Genomic DNA, 16,703 nt, shown 5'->3' on the forward strand with positions numbered 1-16,703 from the left:
GGAGAGACAAAAAAGTTGGGACTGTACAGTGCTCAGAGAAGGTTCGAAAGGTATCTGATACTGTAGGTCTTCAAAGGCATCCATGAGCTCTGTCCCAACCTAGGATTTAAGGCCAATTCTAGTGACCGTAGACGCTTAATGTGCGTTTTGAGAGCACCTTCAAGCCCTCATCTATGAAAGATTTAGGTGTAATCCTCCAAAATGATGGGAATTTCGATGAGCATATCCAGTAGAAGGTGGGTATAGATTTTCAATTACTTATTAGAGGGAAGCAAATTAAACCATGAAGGAACCTGAGACAGAGGAGAAGTAGACTTCATTGTTTGAACTAGCCTGGATTCTCAAGGGCTTGAAGGTGCTCTCAAAACGCACATTAAGCCTCTACGGTCACTAGAATTGGCCTTAAATCCTAGGTTGGGACAAAGCTCATGGATACTTCTGAAGACATACATTTCGTACCTTCTCTGAACACTGTACAGTCCTAACTTTCTGAGTCTCTCCCAAAACGAGAGCTCTCTCATTGTGATGTTCCAAGTGAAACATCCTTGGCTATGTTCGACTTTTTACAAACCTCCTGAACTCATTGGAGCCCAAATGGGTGAAGCATATTCAAGATGTGGCTGCACAATCTACTTGTATAGAGTTAGCATCGTGATGCTATCTCTGGACTTAAACGTGCGATATATCCAATCACACATCTGAAAAGCCTTTCCCACCTTCAACTGGATATGCTCATCAAACTTTCCATTATTTCGGAGAACTACAAATAAATCTTTCATAGATGATGCCCAAGTCCTATGACACAACAAACTAACCACCAACTCTTTGGGGAGACGTTTCAAACCTTTTATGAGTAAAATTCCAAATAATTATGACCAGCGTATAAGAATTAAACGTGAAGTTGTATACTGGTTGATTGATAACTTGCCTACACTTTTGCAATCATCATTTCCAATAAATAGCACAAGTACAAATACAGTTCCATATGGGTTTGATGACTAACTTTAAGAACATCACTTTTGTTGAACTTTCCTTTTCTTTTTATAGCACAATTAATGGAAAAGGGTGATGATGAAAAGTCACTGGTATGCTACAAGTCTACATGGTATAGTTCTCTGTTTATTACTTCCTGTTTGGATGCCAAAGTATTTGAAATTTAACCTTGTAGGACTTGAAAGGTCCATCAGAAGGTTTGGTGGCGTTGGAATAGATCAGCAATACGTTGTTCAGCAAAAGGTACCTAATGAAAGTCACATATCGTAAAGCATATTGTTGTATTTTTACATTTGTTCGTCCACAATTAGTAGGGAGAGGAGAGTGAAAAGGGCTGTTGTTGGAGGCTACATGATAAAAAATACTGACGTGTTAGATGGTTACCTGAGCATCAATTAACTGAACTCTTTCCACAATCACAGTCATATCAGCCTTGCTTATGTGTTTTACCCATTAGCAAGTTAGTCACCTTACCACCAGCCAGACAAATTTATGGTGGGTATATTTTTATGGCTTGCTTACTTCGTTGCTCATTTTGTGTGCCAAAATTTTGTCCGGGGTGCCTGTATAGAGTTTGATGTGCCAAATTCTGTTTTTTTGAGTGCTCTCTTTGTTTTTGCACCTTTTTATCTATGCTTGTGTCATTTCATTTTTCGGCTTGTCGTTCAAAAACTTTGGTGTGCCCGTTTTTATGTCACGCGAAAACATATGCTAGTTTAATACAAATGTGTCTTAGATTTTAGACGTGTTATGACACGTTTCATACAACAACAAAATTGAATGGTCATGATTGTGCACTAAGATGGATAAGATGAATCCTTAGGATTCAAGGCCAAGATGCAACCCTAGGCTTCTCTCCCGGACATTCAAACCTTGTAGTTTAATGGCACCACTCCCCTAATCTCTCCTGAGCCAGCCCAACCGACGGGAAAGAACTGACCGTTTCATCATTATGCCAACAAGGAATGGGCAAGCTTGAAATCCGAGGCAAAACAAGAGATTCTGTTTCGATTCCAGTTAGACCTGAAAAAGGTTCTGAACCCTTCAAACCCAAGTCGAAATTCATTCCAAATATTTCTAAGATTCTGAGAGGATGAGATTACGACAATATGTTGCCTTCTGGGCCTTGTCCATTTGTTTAATTGGTAAGGTTTTATCGAAAGACAAAATGGAGTGGAACTTGCAACGACCCTTGTTGCTCAAAAAGTTAAGGGCTTTACTCAAGGCACCGGAAGTGCCCCAAGGGAAGAATCAAACCGAATTAATCTTGGTAAGTGTTCTCGCCCAGCTATTTCTAAGCCCTTATTTAATGTACAGAAAATATGTAATGAGTGCCTAATCCACATAGTGGGAGAGCTCAAGGGTTCATGATTAAAGTTCATTGTTTGGCTCGGATGTTTTGTGTATCAAAACACTGGATGAAGAGCGATCAACCGATTGGTTGGCTAAAAAGTGCAAAAAAACGGTGATCAATTAATTCCCAGACCATAAATTGCACTGTTTAGTCAGCCGAGTGGTCGGTCGTGCGACATCCAGGTACGAAAGTCTAAATTTCCTTGTTTTGGCTAAATATTCTGAAATGAAATTAGTTTGGACTAATGCCCTAAAATGGGAAAAGACTCTATGCATGTTATTTCAATTTTTAAAGATGTGCTGTTTCATGCAGATCATTTATGCAGTTCGCGAAACAATTTCTAATAGTCCTTTTCATTGAGCGGAGGAAGCGCCCTCTTCTTCGTATAGGAGAGGACAAACAAACTTAGAAACGAGAGAATACGCTCTAAGATGCCAGACTTTCTCCATATATTATTTTATGAATAATTTATTTCCCAAGTTCTGTGACACAATGAAAAAGCCATCAGCCCTTCTGAGAGACGTTTCAAATTCTCTACGGGTAAAATTCCGAATAATTATGGCAGGTAAATCATCATTTTACAGGAGGTTGTATACGGTATGATTGACAACGCGTCAACACTTTGTGCTTTTCCTAGTAATACTTGGTTGGAAATAATGATTGCCAGTTTCGCAAATTTTTGGTGACTGACCTTAAAAGCATTACTTTTTGTAAAGTTCTCATTGTCTTTTTAGCATGATTTAATTGAAAAAGATGATGAAAACTTGCTGGTACAGTATGCTGCAAGTATACCACACATAGCTCTCTGCTAATCACTATTTGGAGGTATAAAGTGTTTGTAATTTCCACCTAATAATAGGATTTGAAAGGTCGCTCAGAAAGGTTTGTGTTGTATTTATGATGTTAGAACAGATTAGCAATAAGTTGGTCAACGAAAACTACCTTGTTAAAGTCACGCATCTTAGAGCATATTCTTGTATTTCTCCGTTTGTTTGTCCGCAACCAGAGGAGGGAGAGAGAATGAGAACGACTATATTCATGGTCTTGCGGATGCTAGTTTATGTAGAATTACAAATTATAACAATTCTTATAATGATAATACGTATGATAACATAAATACTAAGAGAGCAATTATTGTTTTTATCACCCTCTTGTAACAATTGGAACAAAATCTATCAAATGGAATAACGTTATTGTCTAAAAGTGTCAACATCTATAAGCTTCACTGTATGGTTTTAGCCCATTTGATAAGCCTATTTCTTATCTAAATCACTCACATTACTTTTGTCAAATACAGTACTCGCAGACATATGAAGCAGGATGTCATTCCTGATCCTGTGGTGCCTTTATTGTCGAAATCTAAGGTCTCCATTGAGTAGTTATTCACGAATCCGTAAACTTCATAGACTGTTTTCCCGTTCTGTCTGGGAACTTCGAGCCGTTTCTACAAGCATGCGTTGAATGACACTTTGCATGAGCTTACTCATTCTATTACAGGATTAATTTACAAACCATTCGACGTATGTTAGAATTTGGTTATGGGCATATGTGCACTTTCATTTTCGAGATTTCAAGATAAGAACTGGGTTTTTTGATGATCACGCAGGGCGAGGAAAAACATTGCATTTGTCGTTGAGAGGAAAAGCAAGAGGATTGACGAAAACCGGTTTTCATTTCAAAAGCTTCGTTTGAGCTAGTTTGAGCCCTTTGAAGAACAAAATTCCAGCTCTCTTCCATGTCTTCTCGACGTCAAAATGCAATATTTTTCCTCGGCCTAAATTGATCAGCTTGTTCTTTTCCTCTCAGACAAGCAGTAAACAAGGCGTTTGAAATGCCACGTTGAATATTGAAAGAATAGCTTTTTATGCAACAACTGGGGCTTTCTTTGCATGATTTTTTTGAAAGCGAGGCTTAAAGAGAGTTAATGAGATCAATACGGTCACCTTTAATGAATTTGCTTGTTCTTGCCATCGAGTTTGAAGAGGAAAGCTTTGATCTTGAATTCCCGAAAAATGAAAGTATGTATGTCCAAAACCGAAATCCATTGGATTTCATGCTATGATATTCACTCAAAACCATTCCAAGACAAATTTAACATGTGGAAATCTTCTTTCTCTTCCTAAGTGACTGATAACTTTCCAGGCACTCGTGAACAAAGAGCCAATAAATGGAGTTTCTAACGGTGGCGTATGTTTCCTTTGTAAACAGAAGAGTGAACATTATAACTATGAAAACCGGTTTTTGTAAAAGAAAAAGCCAAACATAAGGTAGTAGTTTTAGCAATGCAAACGTTTACTCTGAGCAAGAATTCAGTAAAGCATTAAAATCAAAAGTGTTCCTAATGATTTTGCGAGGTAGAAAACTGTCAAGATACGTTCAAGACTTTTCAAAACTTGACTAGGCTTTTTGACCAGAGTCAAACAAGATGAGAAGAGAAAACAGGATCAAGAATCAAGCTTAAGGCTTAGGGCCATCCTGAAAACAGGTTCCTTCAAGAGGGTAGAACGGTTTTGGTTTTTTCATTGCTTGAGAAGCCGCTCCAAATGAAAACTCTCATCATGAGACTAATAATACCTTGGCATGTTCCAAAGAACTCACCCCAAATCGGATGAAAGTTCGAATATGTTCAATATGAAATCAAAATTAGGAGTCTATTATAATAAATGAGAAAGGGAGCATTTCAGAGAGAGAAAGAGTAAGTATGCATGTTCTTCATTAAATAGTGTTTGGAACTGGGACTAATATCTGTTTTTTCTCCCAAAACGGGCCTTGGTTGTTTTTCAAACTAACCTTTTAAAACTTGGGTTTAGCAGATTTTGACCCTTTCTTTAGTGTAGTTTTATTAGCATCAAAACAACAACGAAAACACTAAATACTTTTGAAGTCCGTTTTGGCACTTAAATTGCGTGATAATGAAAATGTAAAATTATATTAGATAGAATCTTAGCGCAATCTTTGTCAGTCGACTATAAGCCAATAAAGCTTCTTTTTAGATGGCCATACCATAGAGAGATTTGTGAACCTAGATATGCAATGTCACACTTAACTCAAAGTTACCTTCCATAGTGATGAATAGGCTCCGACAAAATTTGTTGTCTCCATCTACTACTGCAAGCAGAAGTTTCCAGAAAGCTCGATGAACGAGAGAGTTGAAGCGAGCAATTGGGAAGAAAACCGGTTAGTAAAACCATCTCGAATTTCTGCTCGACATACGAACAACATTTTTTGTACGAGTTTAGTAATGAAGCACATGATTCTGCACCCTCTTCCCCTAATATGTTCCATGAATTGTGAAATGAGAAAAAGTTCACTGAAATTTAGCCAAAAAGAAAGTGGGCGGTGCTTGTCACATTTCACAGAGAGAGGTTCAAGCTTGACAAACATGTCTAATAAAACGTGTCTAGAAAGAGACGAGAGTAAGGAATGGGCCAAACAAGGTACCCCGTGATGGCTTCTCCTGATGACTTATGCGATTGAGAATTACATGGATGATTGCCTTCAACGAAATGCTGCAAATGGATTATCAAGCAACCAAAGTACCAAAATCTGACTCCAAAAGTCCGTTAGAGCTTTTCAGATGTTGTTTTCTTGCTCTTCATGAAATATAGAAAAAACAGAACCGGTCCTGAGAAACAGGATTTCTTTATACCTGAGCTGAGAACTGTTTCTTCAAAAACCAGTTTCTTGGGAACACTGTTTTCTAATGATGACACAGAAAGAGAAGCTAGATTCTTGGATATGGTCGTCTCCTCTCCTCTCTTCTCGCCTCTCTCATCACGATGGTCAAAAAGCCATATCCAGTTTTGAGAAAAATACTCGAATCCATCTTTTTCAGTTTTCTACCCCACAAAATCATGAGGAGAACCTATGATCTAATTGACGAATTGAATTCTGGCATCCTATCACCAATTTGCAGGTCGAACAAGAGACCGGCCAACTAATTCCCTAAAAGATAAAGCATCTTACTTGCGACAGAAATATAAACTTTTTAAAAGGCGGACAGTTACCCTTGTTTCAAATTGCGCAGGTTGAGTCTCCGTACCATTCAATTTGGTAATGATTTTTTTTGAAACACTTAAACGTTCTTCATGTTTACTTTTAACGTTGAATTATTAATAACCAATCACAGATCACTTTCCAATTTATGCATATGCCCTTTGGTAGACAGGCTTGTTGGGGCACCGTATTGGTAGAGCATCCGCTTTCCAATTTGCGAATCCTTGTTCGATCCTAGACTTGCTAAGTCCAAGCTTTTTGCGGAATTACAGCATGAGCTGGTGTTTCAACACCTCAAATGGGCAAATTTGCGGTCATTCCCGAGGGTGAGGTAATAATTAATGTCGGCTGTGACGACGAAGCGGGGAATATCCCTCAATTGGGACACCCAAAATCAGATTGCAGGGCGAGCGAGGGGGCTGCCATCTGACTTCGTAACAAACAAAACAAAACAATTCATCAGAGGCTTTTTAACACCTATCATGAATATTTCATGGGTAGAATCATTATAATATAATTATAATATAAGCAGCAACGCTATCCCAGCCTGTTTCTTACTTGATAAATTACTTCGGTTTTATAGCCAATCCAAGATAGCTCTCTCTTCTAACAGAAAAAAATGACATGTTGAATTCCCTTTGGAGGGTAAAAACAACTTGAAAAGTGTAATAGTTCAAGAAATTGGATAAAGAACCATTTATCAGCCAATCAAGTCAAATAACAGAAAGTACGTATTTCTTCACCTAATAATAAAGCTAGCCGTATTGCTTATTGCACTCATCAAAGTCATATGTATGATACAAGTCTGTATGATAGTATAGCAGAAAAAGAGGAGTTTGGCTACAGAAACAATCAAGATATAAAACGACTTTTTCGAGATTTCTAGAGGTTCCTGCATCCGGATTCCACGATGTCAGCTTTCAAGTTCTTAATTTTGCAAGAAGCTAGACCGAAATCTTAGCTAAACATGTGAAGAGATAGCTTTATTTTGTTCGACTTCGCTTCCATTTTTTTTCATTTCAGGCAATGCCTCAAGGTTAGGAAAATGAACAAAGTTTTGTAGAAAGCCCAATTCCGTTGGTTACCTTGATCAGTACAGGAAACTCTATGCTCATTTACACCAACCAACTTATTATATGGCAGTGTTCTTCATGTATTTCGCGGCTTTGGGCGATCATTTTTCCTCCGCCCTGGAAGATATCTGTATGCAGTGATATGTCTGGCACCAGAATGTCACCTATTTAGTTTCAAGGACCTCGGCTAGGGCTCCCATCACGAGCAATACAGGTTACACAAGCAAAATCAAGACCGCTTACATGAGTAACAAAACGTAACCGTAGAGGCTTGGGCTTTTTTGAGAGCACCTTCAAGCCCTCAAGAATCCAGGCTAGTTCGAACAATGATGTCTACTTCTCTTCTTTCTCGGGCTCCTTCATTGCTCAATTTGCTTCCCTCTAATATTTGTAGGGAATACGTAGGCCTTGTTGATCCGGTTGCATCTTTCAAGTCAGACTTGGACAATTTTTTAGATAGCATACCAGATCAACTCTACATTCAATGACTAGCTCGGTCTGCCAACTCAAATTTGTTGGTAGACCAAATATTTTTTAAAGATTGAAAGCTAATAAATAGAAGAATTATAACCTTTCATTTTGATAGTACTGGGGATTACATTCCCTGTAGCGGTTAGGAAAGCCCGTGAAAAAACAAACCAAAATAGAAATAGATAAATGATCAAACTGATTAAATTTCCATTTGTGACTTCTGACTTAAATCTTAAAAATTCACCGATCTGATTTCACTCTATCGATGAAACCTATTTCTATTGGTTGCCTATTTTGTTGCAAGAGGTTTGGCGATTGAGATAAGAAAAAAATGAAATTTGAGAATAATGCCGTTTGCGAGTTCATTAGAATGCAGATTAAACACAAGTTTGATTGGTTAGAGTTTTTTGCTTTCAGACAGAAATCAAATTGGTTCTATCCACATTGGCAGCCAACAGACCACCTCCGTCAAAAGATCGAAAGAGTCGTCAACTTTGTTACTGCCCTGTTGGTCAACCAGGCCCTCCAGGTTATCCTGGTCGAAAAGGCATCCAAGGAGGAATGGGCCAACCAGGATCAAATGGTGCCCAAGGCCCTACAGGTTTTGATGGATCTTTTGGGCCACCAGGACAACCAGGAGAGCATGGCCTTGACGGAACCCCTGGCACACCAGGAGTTTCGGGACCTCCAGGCCTGGCTGGTCCTAATGGCACTCCAGGTGCGTTAGGATCTCCTGGAGTTAGAGGATCCCAAGGTTCAAGAGGGGCAGCCGGGCCAATTGGAGGCATAGGTCCAGTCGGCCAATCTGGAAAAGCAGGGCCCAGGGGTACAATTGGGGTCACCGGTCAAAATGGGGCGCCTGGACTGCCTGGCGCAACAGGTATATTTGGCGTTGGAGGAGCGGTAGGCTCGCCTGGAAGCCCAGGAAATATCGGTACTCCTGGTGTAGACGGAAGACCAGGTATCATTGGCAATAATGGGGCACCTGGAACACAAGGTTATGATGGATCAGCTGGAGTGGTAGGACCACCTGGATTGGAAGGATCGCCAGGAAAAGATGGACAAAATGGAAAAGATGGTACCTCCGGAAAAGATGGGGTTATTGGACTCCAAGGTCCTCAAGGAGATTTTGGCCCTCCGGGTCGTACGGGATTGATGGGAATCAATGGAATCAATGGCTTAAATGGTGTAGATGGATCTAATGGGACTCCAGGGAGACTAGGATCTCCTGGCCGTATGGGATCCCCAGGAATAAATGGGGTGCCAGGAGCTCCAGGATTACAAGGAGCACCTGGAAGTTCTGGACCAAATGGAGCTCCTGGAGTGAACGGAAAGAACGGATGGAATGGACAAATTTACGCCACTCCTCCCCCAATTGACTGTGACGGTAATATCTTATCAAAAAGTGTTTATTTTTAATCTAATCTTGCTCCTCCTTTAAATACTTTAGGGCCAGACATCACAACATTTGAAAACACAAAACTTGATAAGAAATTTGCTTCGTATTTTGTTTCATCCTTTGAAGCAGAAAGCTTTGATGATGCTAACGCTTATTGTGAAGGCGCAGGAGACGGTATCTTTTTAGGAACTATGCACAATCAAGAAGGAGCCGACGTTTTCATAGAAGCTTTTGAACTTTTAAGTAAAGCGAAATTTGAGATATGTCTCTTGTGGGTGCTCTTTTGATAATAAGAAGTTTGTCTTACAGGACAAGAAATTTACGTGGGCATCACAAAAAGTGAACGACTTGTATGCACAAATGAGGAGTGCACTGGCTTAATAACATGGGAAGGTAATAAAGGGCTCTACATGCATCAGGAACTAGGATTTGCAATTATAAGCGACAATCCTACTGCATTTTGTTACCGAGCAAGAGGATTTATGGGAAACGGTCTCCTGCGAGTGGATGATTTGTGGTGTGACGAAAATTTTTTCTTCATTTGTCAAAAGGATAAACCATTTGAATGTATCAATCAATAGTAGCCCCTACACCCCCCTATAATATGAAAAACAACCTTGTAAGCGTTCAAGAAAAAAGGATCCGTTCAAGTCAAATCTTGTCATCAAAAATCATGATTTAGATGTTTAATGATTAGGGAGCACTGAGATGAAACAAGTTTCTCCTCTCTCATAAATATACCCTACTACCGGACTAGTTTTGTTGACATATTCTTTCGACAAACCTTAAATGACGAAGTAACACTAGAATTTTCTTTGACCATAGCGCATTAAGGCAACAAACTCTAATTCTTTATGTATCATTCATTCGATTTGCAAATAAAGATCCTTAAAGCGTTACCACCGGATGCATCACTACGTACACACATTCTTGAGCCCCTTGGGGAACTCGCACGCCAGACCATTCAGAAAGGTCTCATCCATGATCTTGTGACTCCCAGGCCTCCTTCCCATGCCTACCCCGTCCTGTTAGAAATCGGTGAACCGAACAGCCGTGGGACTTAATATATTCGAATTTATTCTAAACTCTGTTGCACGTGGTTATTACATCATAAAACTAGCGGGAACAAAAACGCAACATAAAATAAAGTAGACACGATACCTGATACTAGGAGAAAATGAAAGATACTGATCGATTAATTCCTTCACTCCCCCTTATTCGAAACTGTGTTGCATCAGATTGCATGTTTGGTTTAATAACGAGAGCTTGGGTTTGGGTAAGGCATTGGTAAGCATGTCTGCGATCATCTCACCCGTCTCACAATACTCCAAGACGATGGTTCCCAAAGACACTTTCCCTCTCGTAAAATAGTACCTGATATCAATGTGTTTCGCCCTCCCATGTAATTGTGGGTTCTTGCCAATCCAAGCCAATGCATGGTAAATCGTCTTCGTGGATAGTCGTAGGGCCGTCAATAACTTGTCCAACAAGTTCCTTGGCCACGTGGCTTCTTTGGTGGCACTGGATAAAGCCTGTATTCGGCCTCAGGCAACCGATTGTTGTTTTGACTTTTCCAAAAAATGGGTCTTTCGGCCATCAGAAACATGAATCCAGACGTAGAGCGCCTGTCCTCTGGGTCACCCGCCCAATCGGCATCTGAGTATCCAATCAGTTCACTGGAATTGTCATGGGAATACACAATTCCAACGTTGACTGATCCTTTCAGGTATCTGAAGATTCTTTTGACGGCACTCCAATAAGGTACCTTATTTGCAACGTCACTGGGCCTAAAGAAAACGGGAAGAGGCACGGTAGATTGCTAAATAAACTGCTAGTGCCGTGCCTTGAACGCAATTTCTTTTCCGGAAATTATGTGACCCAGGTCACTAATTAGATAGATAGTTTTTTTTGCGGACTTCCTTACCGCTACCGGAATTGGAATCCCAGCAGTTCAAGACGAGAAGATTATTCATTTTACTTGACTTTTATTTATAGATATTATTTGATCGACCAACGAATTGGAGTTGGCTGATCTGGCTAATCCTTGAATATATGGTTGATCCGGAACTTTAGTCAAAAACTTGTCCAAGTCTGACTTAAATCCTGCTACTGGAAGTTTGGGACACCATTCTGGGTGAGCCAGGTTACACCCTTTGCCTGCCTTTTTGCATCTCTGTCGTTTATGGACATCGCAAATCTCAAGAGCAGTCTCTACTATGCTCTCACTCCTTCTGACCTCTGTGACCTCTTTGACTAAACTACTAGAGATAGGAAGAAATGAAAGCTAAAGAACAGAAGTGTCTTACCTTAAGCAGCCACGCGACCACTTACACAACACAACACACTCAGACCGGCCGTTTGAAAAGATCAGGAACAACAAAATGTTGCGACTGATCTCAACAAAAGACGGGACTGAATTTATTTCAGGAACATTTTGATCATGATTGGATAATGTCGGCATTTAATCTTTGAGTTAGCATCTTGAGATATCAAAAATTTCATGATCATATAATTCCTCAGTTTCTGGGTAAGCAAAAGCTTGTTTTCACTAGGACCTTGGCAAATTAAAGAAGACATGACATAGATAGTCAATAATGTTACAGAGGCCAAGTTGCAACAAGATAGCGTGAGTTGGAAGAAATACGAAGTAAAATTGAAAGGCTTGTAGGAAATTATCATATCGGTTCGAATTTCTAAGAAAAGAAGGGACCAAGAAAAAAGATATAGAAGGAAAAACATGAAAAACAGAGCAAAGCAAATATTTTCAGCGTTGATTTGTTATGTTTACTAGAAAACGACTTCAGGAATGGGAGGAAAATTAATAATTTTAGAATTGTATTTGGTGCATGAAGTGTTTTGATGCGATTGAGCGGCTGATAATCGTAATAAAAGAGAAAATTGAAATCATTTCTTAGGATTGTTGTTGGCATACACAGTAATTCTTGAGTTTGCAAGGAGCAATAGAGTACTTCTGTAAGCGACTCGTTGGGAAAAGCAAAGTTCGGTAGTCTTTGTAAAAGTCCCGACTTGGCAACTGGAGTAATTGATCTCCAACCGCCAAGCCGAGGATTATTTTTTCATTTGAAAATATTGATACATGGTGGGGGTTCTTGCAAACAAGACTGCCTCATCACTTGAACGATTTTAAGCGTGCGCAAATCTTGCAATTTTAAGAGCTTGGACTCATGAAACAAAGATTCAGTGTGAGAAAACCACCTTGCATTATTCATCCAGCGTATAGCTCTTTTTTATGGACAAGATCTTCAGTTTCGTACTTTGGCCATAAAATTCAATACCGTATTCCAAGACACTTCGGATAAGTCCATTAAAAAAGTTGTTTCTTTACAGTTTTAGGCACTGACTTGCGAATTCTATTCAGACTGAAAATGATTTTTCGAATTTTGTTTGCTACACTCTCAATGTGCCAGTGCCAGTTTAGTTTGCTATCGAGTTGCATTCCCAGCAATCGTATGGATTTTTTATTGGAAGTGGTCGAACCCACCTCCTCTAACCTAAATCCATTTATAGTAATTTTGAAGTTAAGATTACAATTTTTGTGCTTGATAACCATGAATTTAGATTTACCCATGTTTAAAGTTAATTTATTTGTTTCTAACCATTGGAAGAGACGTTCCAGTTGAACATTTGTTTTCTCCTCTAGTTTATCAGGTTGGCTTTCAAAACATTGAAGCGTCGTATCATCAGCAAACATCATGCATTTCAAATTGCTATGCTGAGGCATGTCGTTTATATAGATCAGAAATAAGAGAGGTCCAAGGATGCTGCCTTGGGGAATCCCACATTTAACTTTCAGTTTCAAGGACCTAACATTATTTACCTCGACATACTGGTACCTCTCAGAAAGGTAGTTTTTGAACCAAACTATGGACCTACCGCGGAATCCGTAATACTCCAGTATTTTTATCAATATACTATGATCAACGCAATCAAAAGCTTTTTTGAGGTCCAGAAATATAGTCAGTGCCATTTTGTCGCAGAGATTAGCAGAAATATTTTGTAGAAATTTTTGAACTGCATGCATAGTGTTATGTTGCTTTCTAAAACCAAACTGTTCAGGGTAAAGGAGAACCTCTACTTCTAAAAAGTTATGCATTTGTTTATGAACAATTTTCTCTAAAACCTTGGAGGAACTTGGCAAAAGACTTATAGGGCGATAGTTACCAGGTAGTGATTAGTCACCTGATTTAAAAAGTGGAATGACTTTTGAAGTTTTCCATTCTGTTGGTATGTATCCGGACACAAAAGAGATGTTCACTAACCTCGCCAACGGCACTATCAAAGCTGGAGCTATATGTTTTAGAATTCGGTTTGATAGACCGTCCATTCCTGAACTGTTTTTCGAATTGAGCTCATTTATTACCGCCGTTCTTTCTTTACATTTTACCCATTTGAAATAAAAAATTCTCGACTTTTTGGGTCCTAATCCGCCCATGAGCACTGCGTTATGAGAGGGAAAATTTCCGTTTATAGTTAAACCTATGTTTGCAAAATAGTTGTTGAATATTGTCCCAACTTCTTTTGGATCAGATGTGATTTGGTCTTCTTTGTTTGATTTGAGATTAAAAGAAACTGTCTGTGACTTTGTCGTGTTACCCATCAGTTCGTTTGCACCCTTCCAGAGGGTCTTTAAATTTTTTTTGATTCTCTTTAAAAAAGTTCTTCCAATGTATCTCTTTGGCTAAACGCACTAGCTTGTAATATAATTTAGCGTAACTATCATATAGGTGTTTTTTTGACTCTTTATTGGGATGTTTTCTAAATTTATTTAATAGTTTATCTTTCTGTTTTCGTGACGTCATCCGTCCCCATGTCATCCAAGCATTTTCTTTTGTGTTCCCTTTATTACATCGTCTTTTTACTATTGGTCAAGCTATATCGAATGTCTGAGAAAACGTTGTCTCAAAATTGTTGAATGCCTGCTTGGGGTTTTCCATATCTAACGCCCAGTCTTTGACTTGTAATAAATCTTTTGGTCTTTTTAGATTAGGTTTTCGTGTGTCCCTAATATCAATTTCCTTGGACAGGGTCTTACTTCGTGCTGATTTCATGCTTATTGAAGTAAAAGTCGCATAGTGATCACTAAAGTCACATTCAATTATTCCAGATGACAATACCTCGGAACAGTTAGTGAAAATATTGTCTATTAAAGTGCGGGAGTGTGCAATAATCCTTGTCGCATCATTGATCAGGGGTGATAAACTAATCTGTCCTAAAAGTCCAATGAGGTCTGTAAGAGTCTTAGATGTTTTCAGCAAATCAATGTTTTTCAGATCCCCACAAAGACAGACTGATTTTCCTCCAGTGTTTACTAGAATATCATTTAGTTTGTGGAAAGCTCGATTAAAGTCAGCATGTGGTGGGATGTTCACAGAGAGGAAGACTCTTTTTCCAAATTCAATTCTTATTACCTCACAATCTTCATCCATTAGCTCAAAGTTTTTAGGTTGGCTATATTTGTGGTTTAATTTAATCAAAAATCCCACGCCACCTCCCCGTCTCCCATCTGTTCGTTTAATTCCTATCAAGTAGTGATGAGTTCGAGAGAGTTTTCCGAACTTTCGAACTCGTCGAACCGAACTTTTTCGAACCGAACTTTTTCGAACTTCGAGTTGAAAAACGAACCGGAAGTAGGTCCATTGTCTCATAGCGTTAAAAAATTAGAATGCCTAAGATTTTCCCCGATGCTGTACTCTTTGAGATGAATGAATAACAGAACCCGGTATGTCCACTTCAGTGTTTCAAATGGCATATGAAATCATTTTGAACCAATAGATTGCTTTGTAAAACATGGATTCGTCAATAATTTTCGTTCTGTTTTGCTCACTCTTCAAAATGACTCTTTTGCTAGAATCTACACCATTTTAAGGGTGTCTGAAAATTATCAACCAAAAGAATTGGTTGTCAAGAAAATAATCAATTGCTTTTTAAACTAATGAAATCAAGTATCAAACACAGATGAAAGTCTGATTAAAACTTTAACCTCTATTTTGAAGGTAAAAACTTAATCAGAGAAAAGTTCTGACATTTAGTACAAGAACAATTGTGTAAATGTTTTTCTTCGCCCCAAGCACCCTGCATATCGGGTTTCAAAAGAATACACGAACAAAACGAACGTTCTTGGATTTTACAATCAATACCTTCAGAAGTCACTTTGCCGAAGTGAAAGATAAACCAACCTATAACCTATATAAAGTATGACCAGAAATTTGATACACTTTACGAATTGAAATCCGAGACAAACAAGATAAGCGATCAAGTCCAATCAACCAAAACCACGTTCACATCTTTGAGGTTAACCCCCCGTTCTTTTGGAGACTTGGAACTCTCCCTTGCAATCACGGCAACCACTTGTCTGCCTTTTCAATTTTTTAATATCTTTCAGCCTCCCTGCATAAGGATGCATATTTTTCTATGAAGGGAAGGCCATGGATTGATTGAGGGAGTTAAATTGTGGACCGCATGGGAGATGGTTTATCCCAATAGATCGTGAGCACAGGGCGACCATTTGAAGGATAGACTATTGAATCCCATATATCTAAGCAGTGGTTTAACATGTTAAATCATAATTTCATATCAAGGACTAACCAAAGGTTTTACATATTTTCTTTAATTAGGTTTTTTAACCTCCTATTATTTTATCTGATACCTTGTGAAAATGCAACGCATTTCATGCACTATTCTCGTTCAATATAACTGACCCCAATAAAATATGACGGACAAGGTGTTTATGAGGTTTTTTATCTTTGCAATTCGTAATAAACGGCAATATATAAAAGGCAATATGATATGGATCTGGTGTGGTGTGGAGGCAGCGTAAATAAGCCAAGACGCCCCTCCCCAGGCGTCTTGGGTTCGAATCCTGGTGCTGGAGGTATCCCTTTTAGCTCTAGTTCATCGAAGGGCTATCTGCCCATAAAAGGGCTTTATTTGATTGTGCATTGTCTTGATTCCAAAAAAGACAGCACAAAGATCAAGGTTCTTGAGGAACTAGCTTTAAATAGGCAGGTCTCGTTCATTTCTATGACAGAAACTTGGCTTCAACCAGGGGTCTTAGATGAAGAGGTAGCAATGGCTAGTTTCAATTTAGTTCTATGTGATAGAGCACGCCCTGACAATCCCACTTTTCCGCATGGGGGCGTATTTCTATATGTTAGATATGACCTGCGCATTAGTCATGTAAAAATGTCGAAAGAAGTAGAGGTGTTAGTATGTCAACTCCAAGTTCTTGATCTGTCCATTGTAACAATATATAGGCCCCCCTCTTGTTCAGTAAGCTCGTTCTTGTCAGCTCTCAAATTCATAGGAAATGAGTTGGACCAGTCAGTTTGCTCAAAGGTTTTCTTTTTAGGGGACTTCAATTTTCCGGCTAGCGTTGTAGAGTGGGAGGCTAGTCCAG

The 16,703-nt window shown here is 39.0% G+C and overlaps 1 protein-coding gene across 2 annotated transcripts; it reads left to right on the top strand.

The window, feature by feature from the left end:
* The first annotated feature begins 1,982 nt into the window (after positions 1-1,982).
* On the top strand, positions 1,983-10,175 carry LOC131883930 (collagen alpha-2(I) chain-like). 2 transcript variants are annotated; one of them, XM_059231542.1, is made up of 4 exons: positions 1,990-2,263; positions 8,305-9,274; positions 9,338-9,529; positions 9,596-10,175. In XM_059231542.1, the coding sequence occupies exons 1-4, from the start codon at positions 2,087-2,089 to the stop codon at positions 9,865-9,867; spliced, it is 1,611 nt and encodes a 536-aa protein (XP_059087525.1). In that variant the 5' UTR covers positions 1,990-2,086; the 3' UTR covers positions 9,868-10,175. The 2 variants fall into 2 exon arrangements, with proteins under 2 accessions (XP_059087533.1, XP_059087525.1); XM_059231550.1 differs by lacking the exon at positions 9,338-9,529 and having other exon boundaries at positions 1,983-2,263.
* Positions 10,176-16,703: the final 6,528 nt, after the last annotated feature.

The sequence above is a fragment of the Tigriopus californicus genome, chromosome 1, assembly GCF_007210705.1.
Source record: "Tigriopus californicus strain San Diego chromosome 1, Tcal_SD_v2.1, whole genome shotgun sequence".
Classification (NCBI taxonomy): Eukaryota; Metazoa; Arthropoda; class Copepoda; order Harpacticoida; family Harpacticidae; genus Tigriopus; species Tigriopus californicus.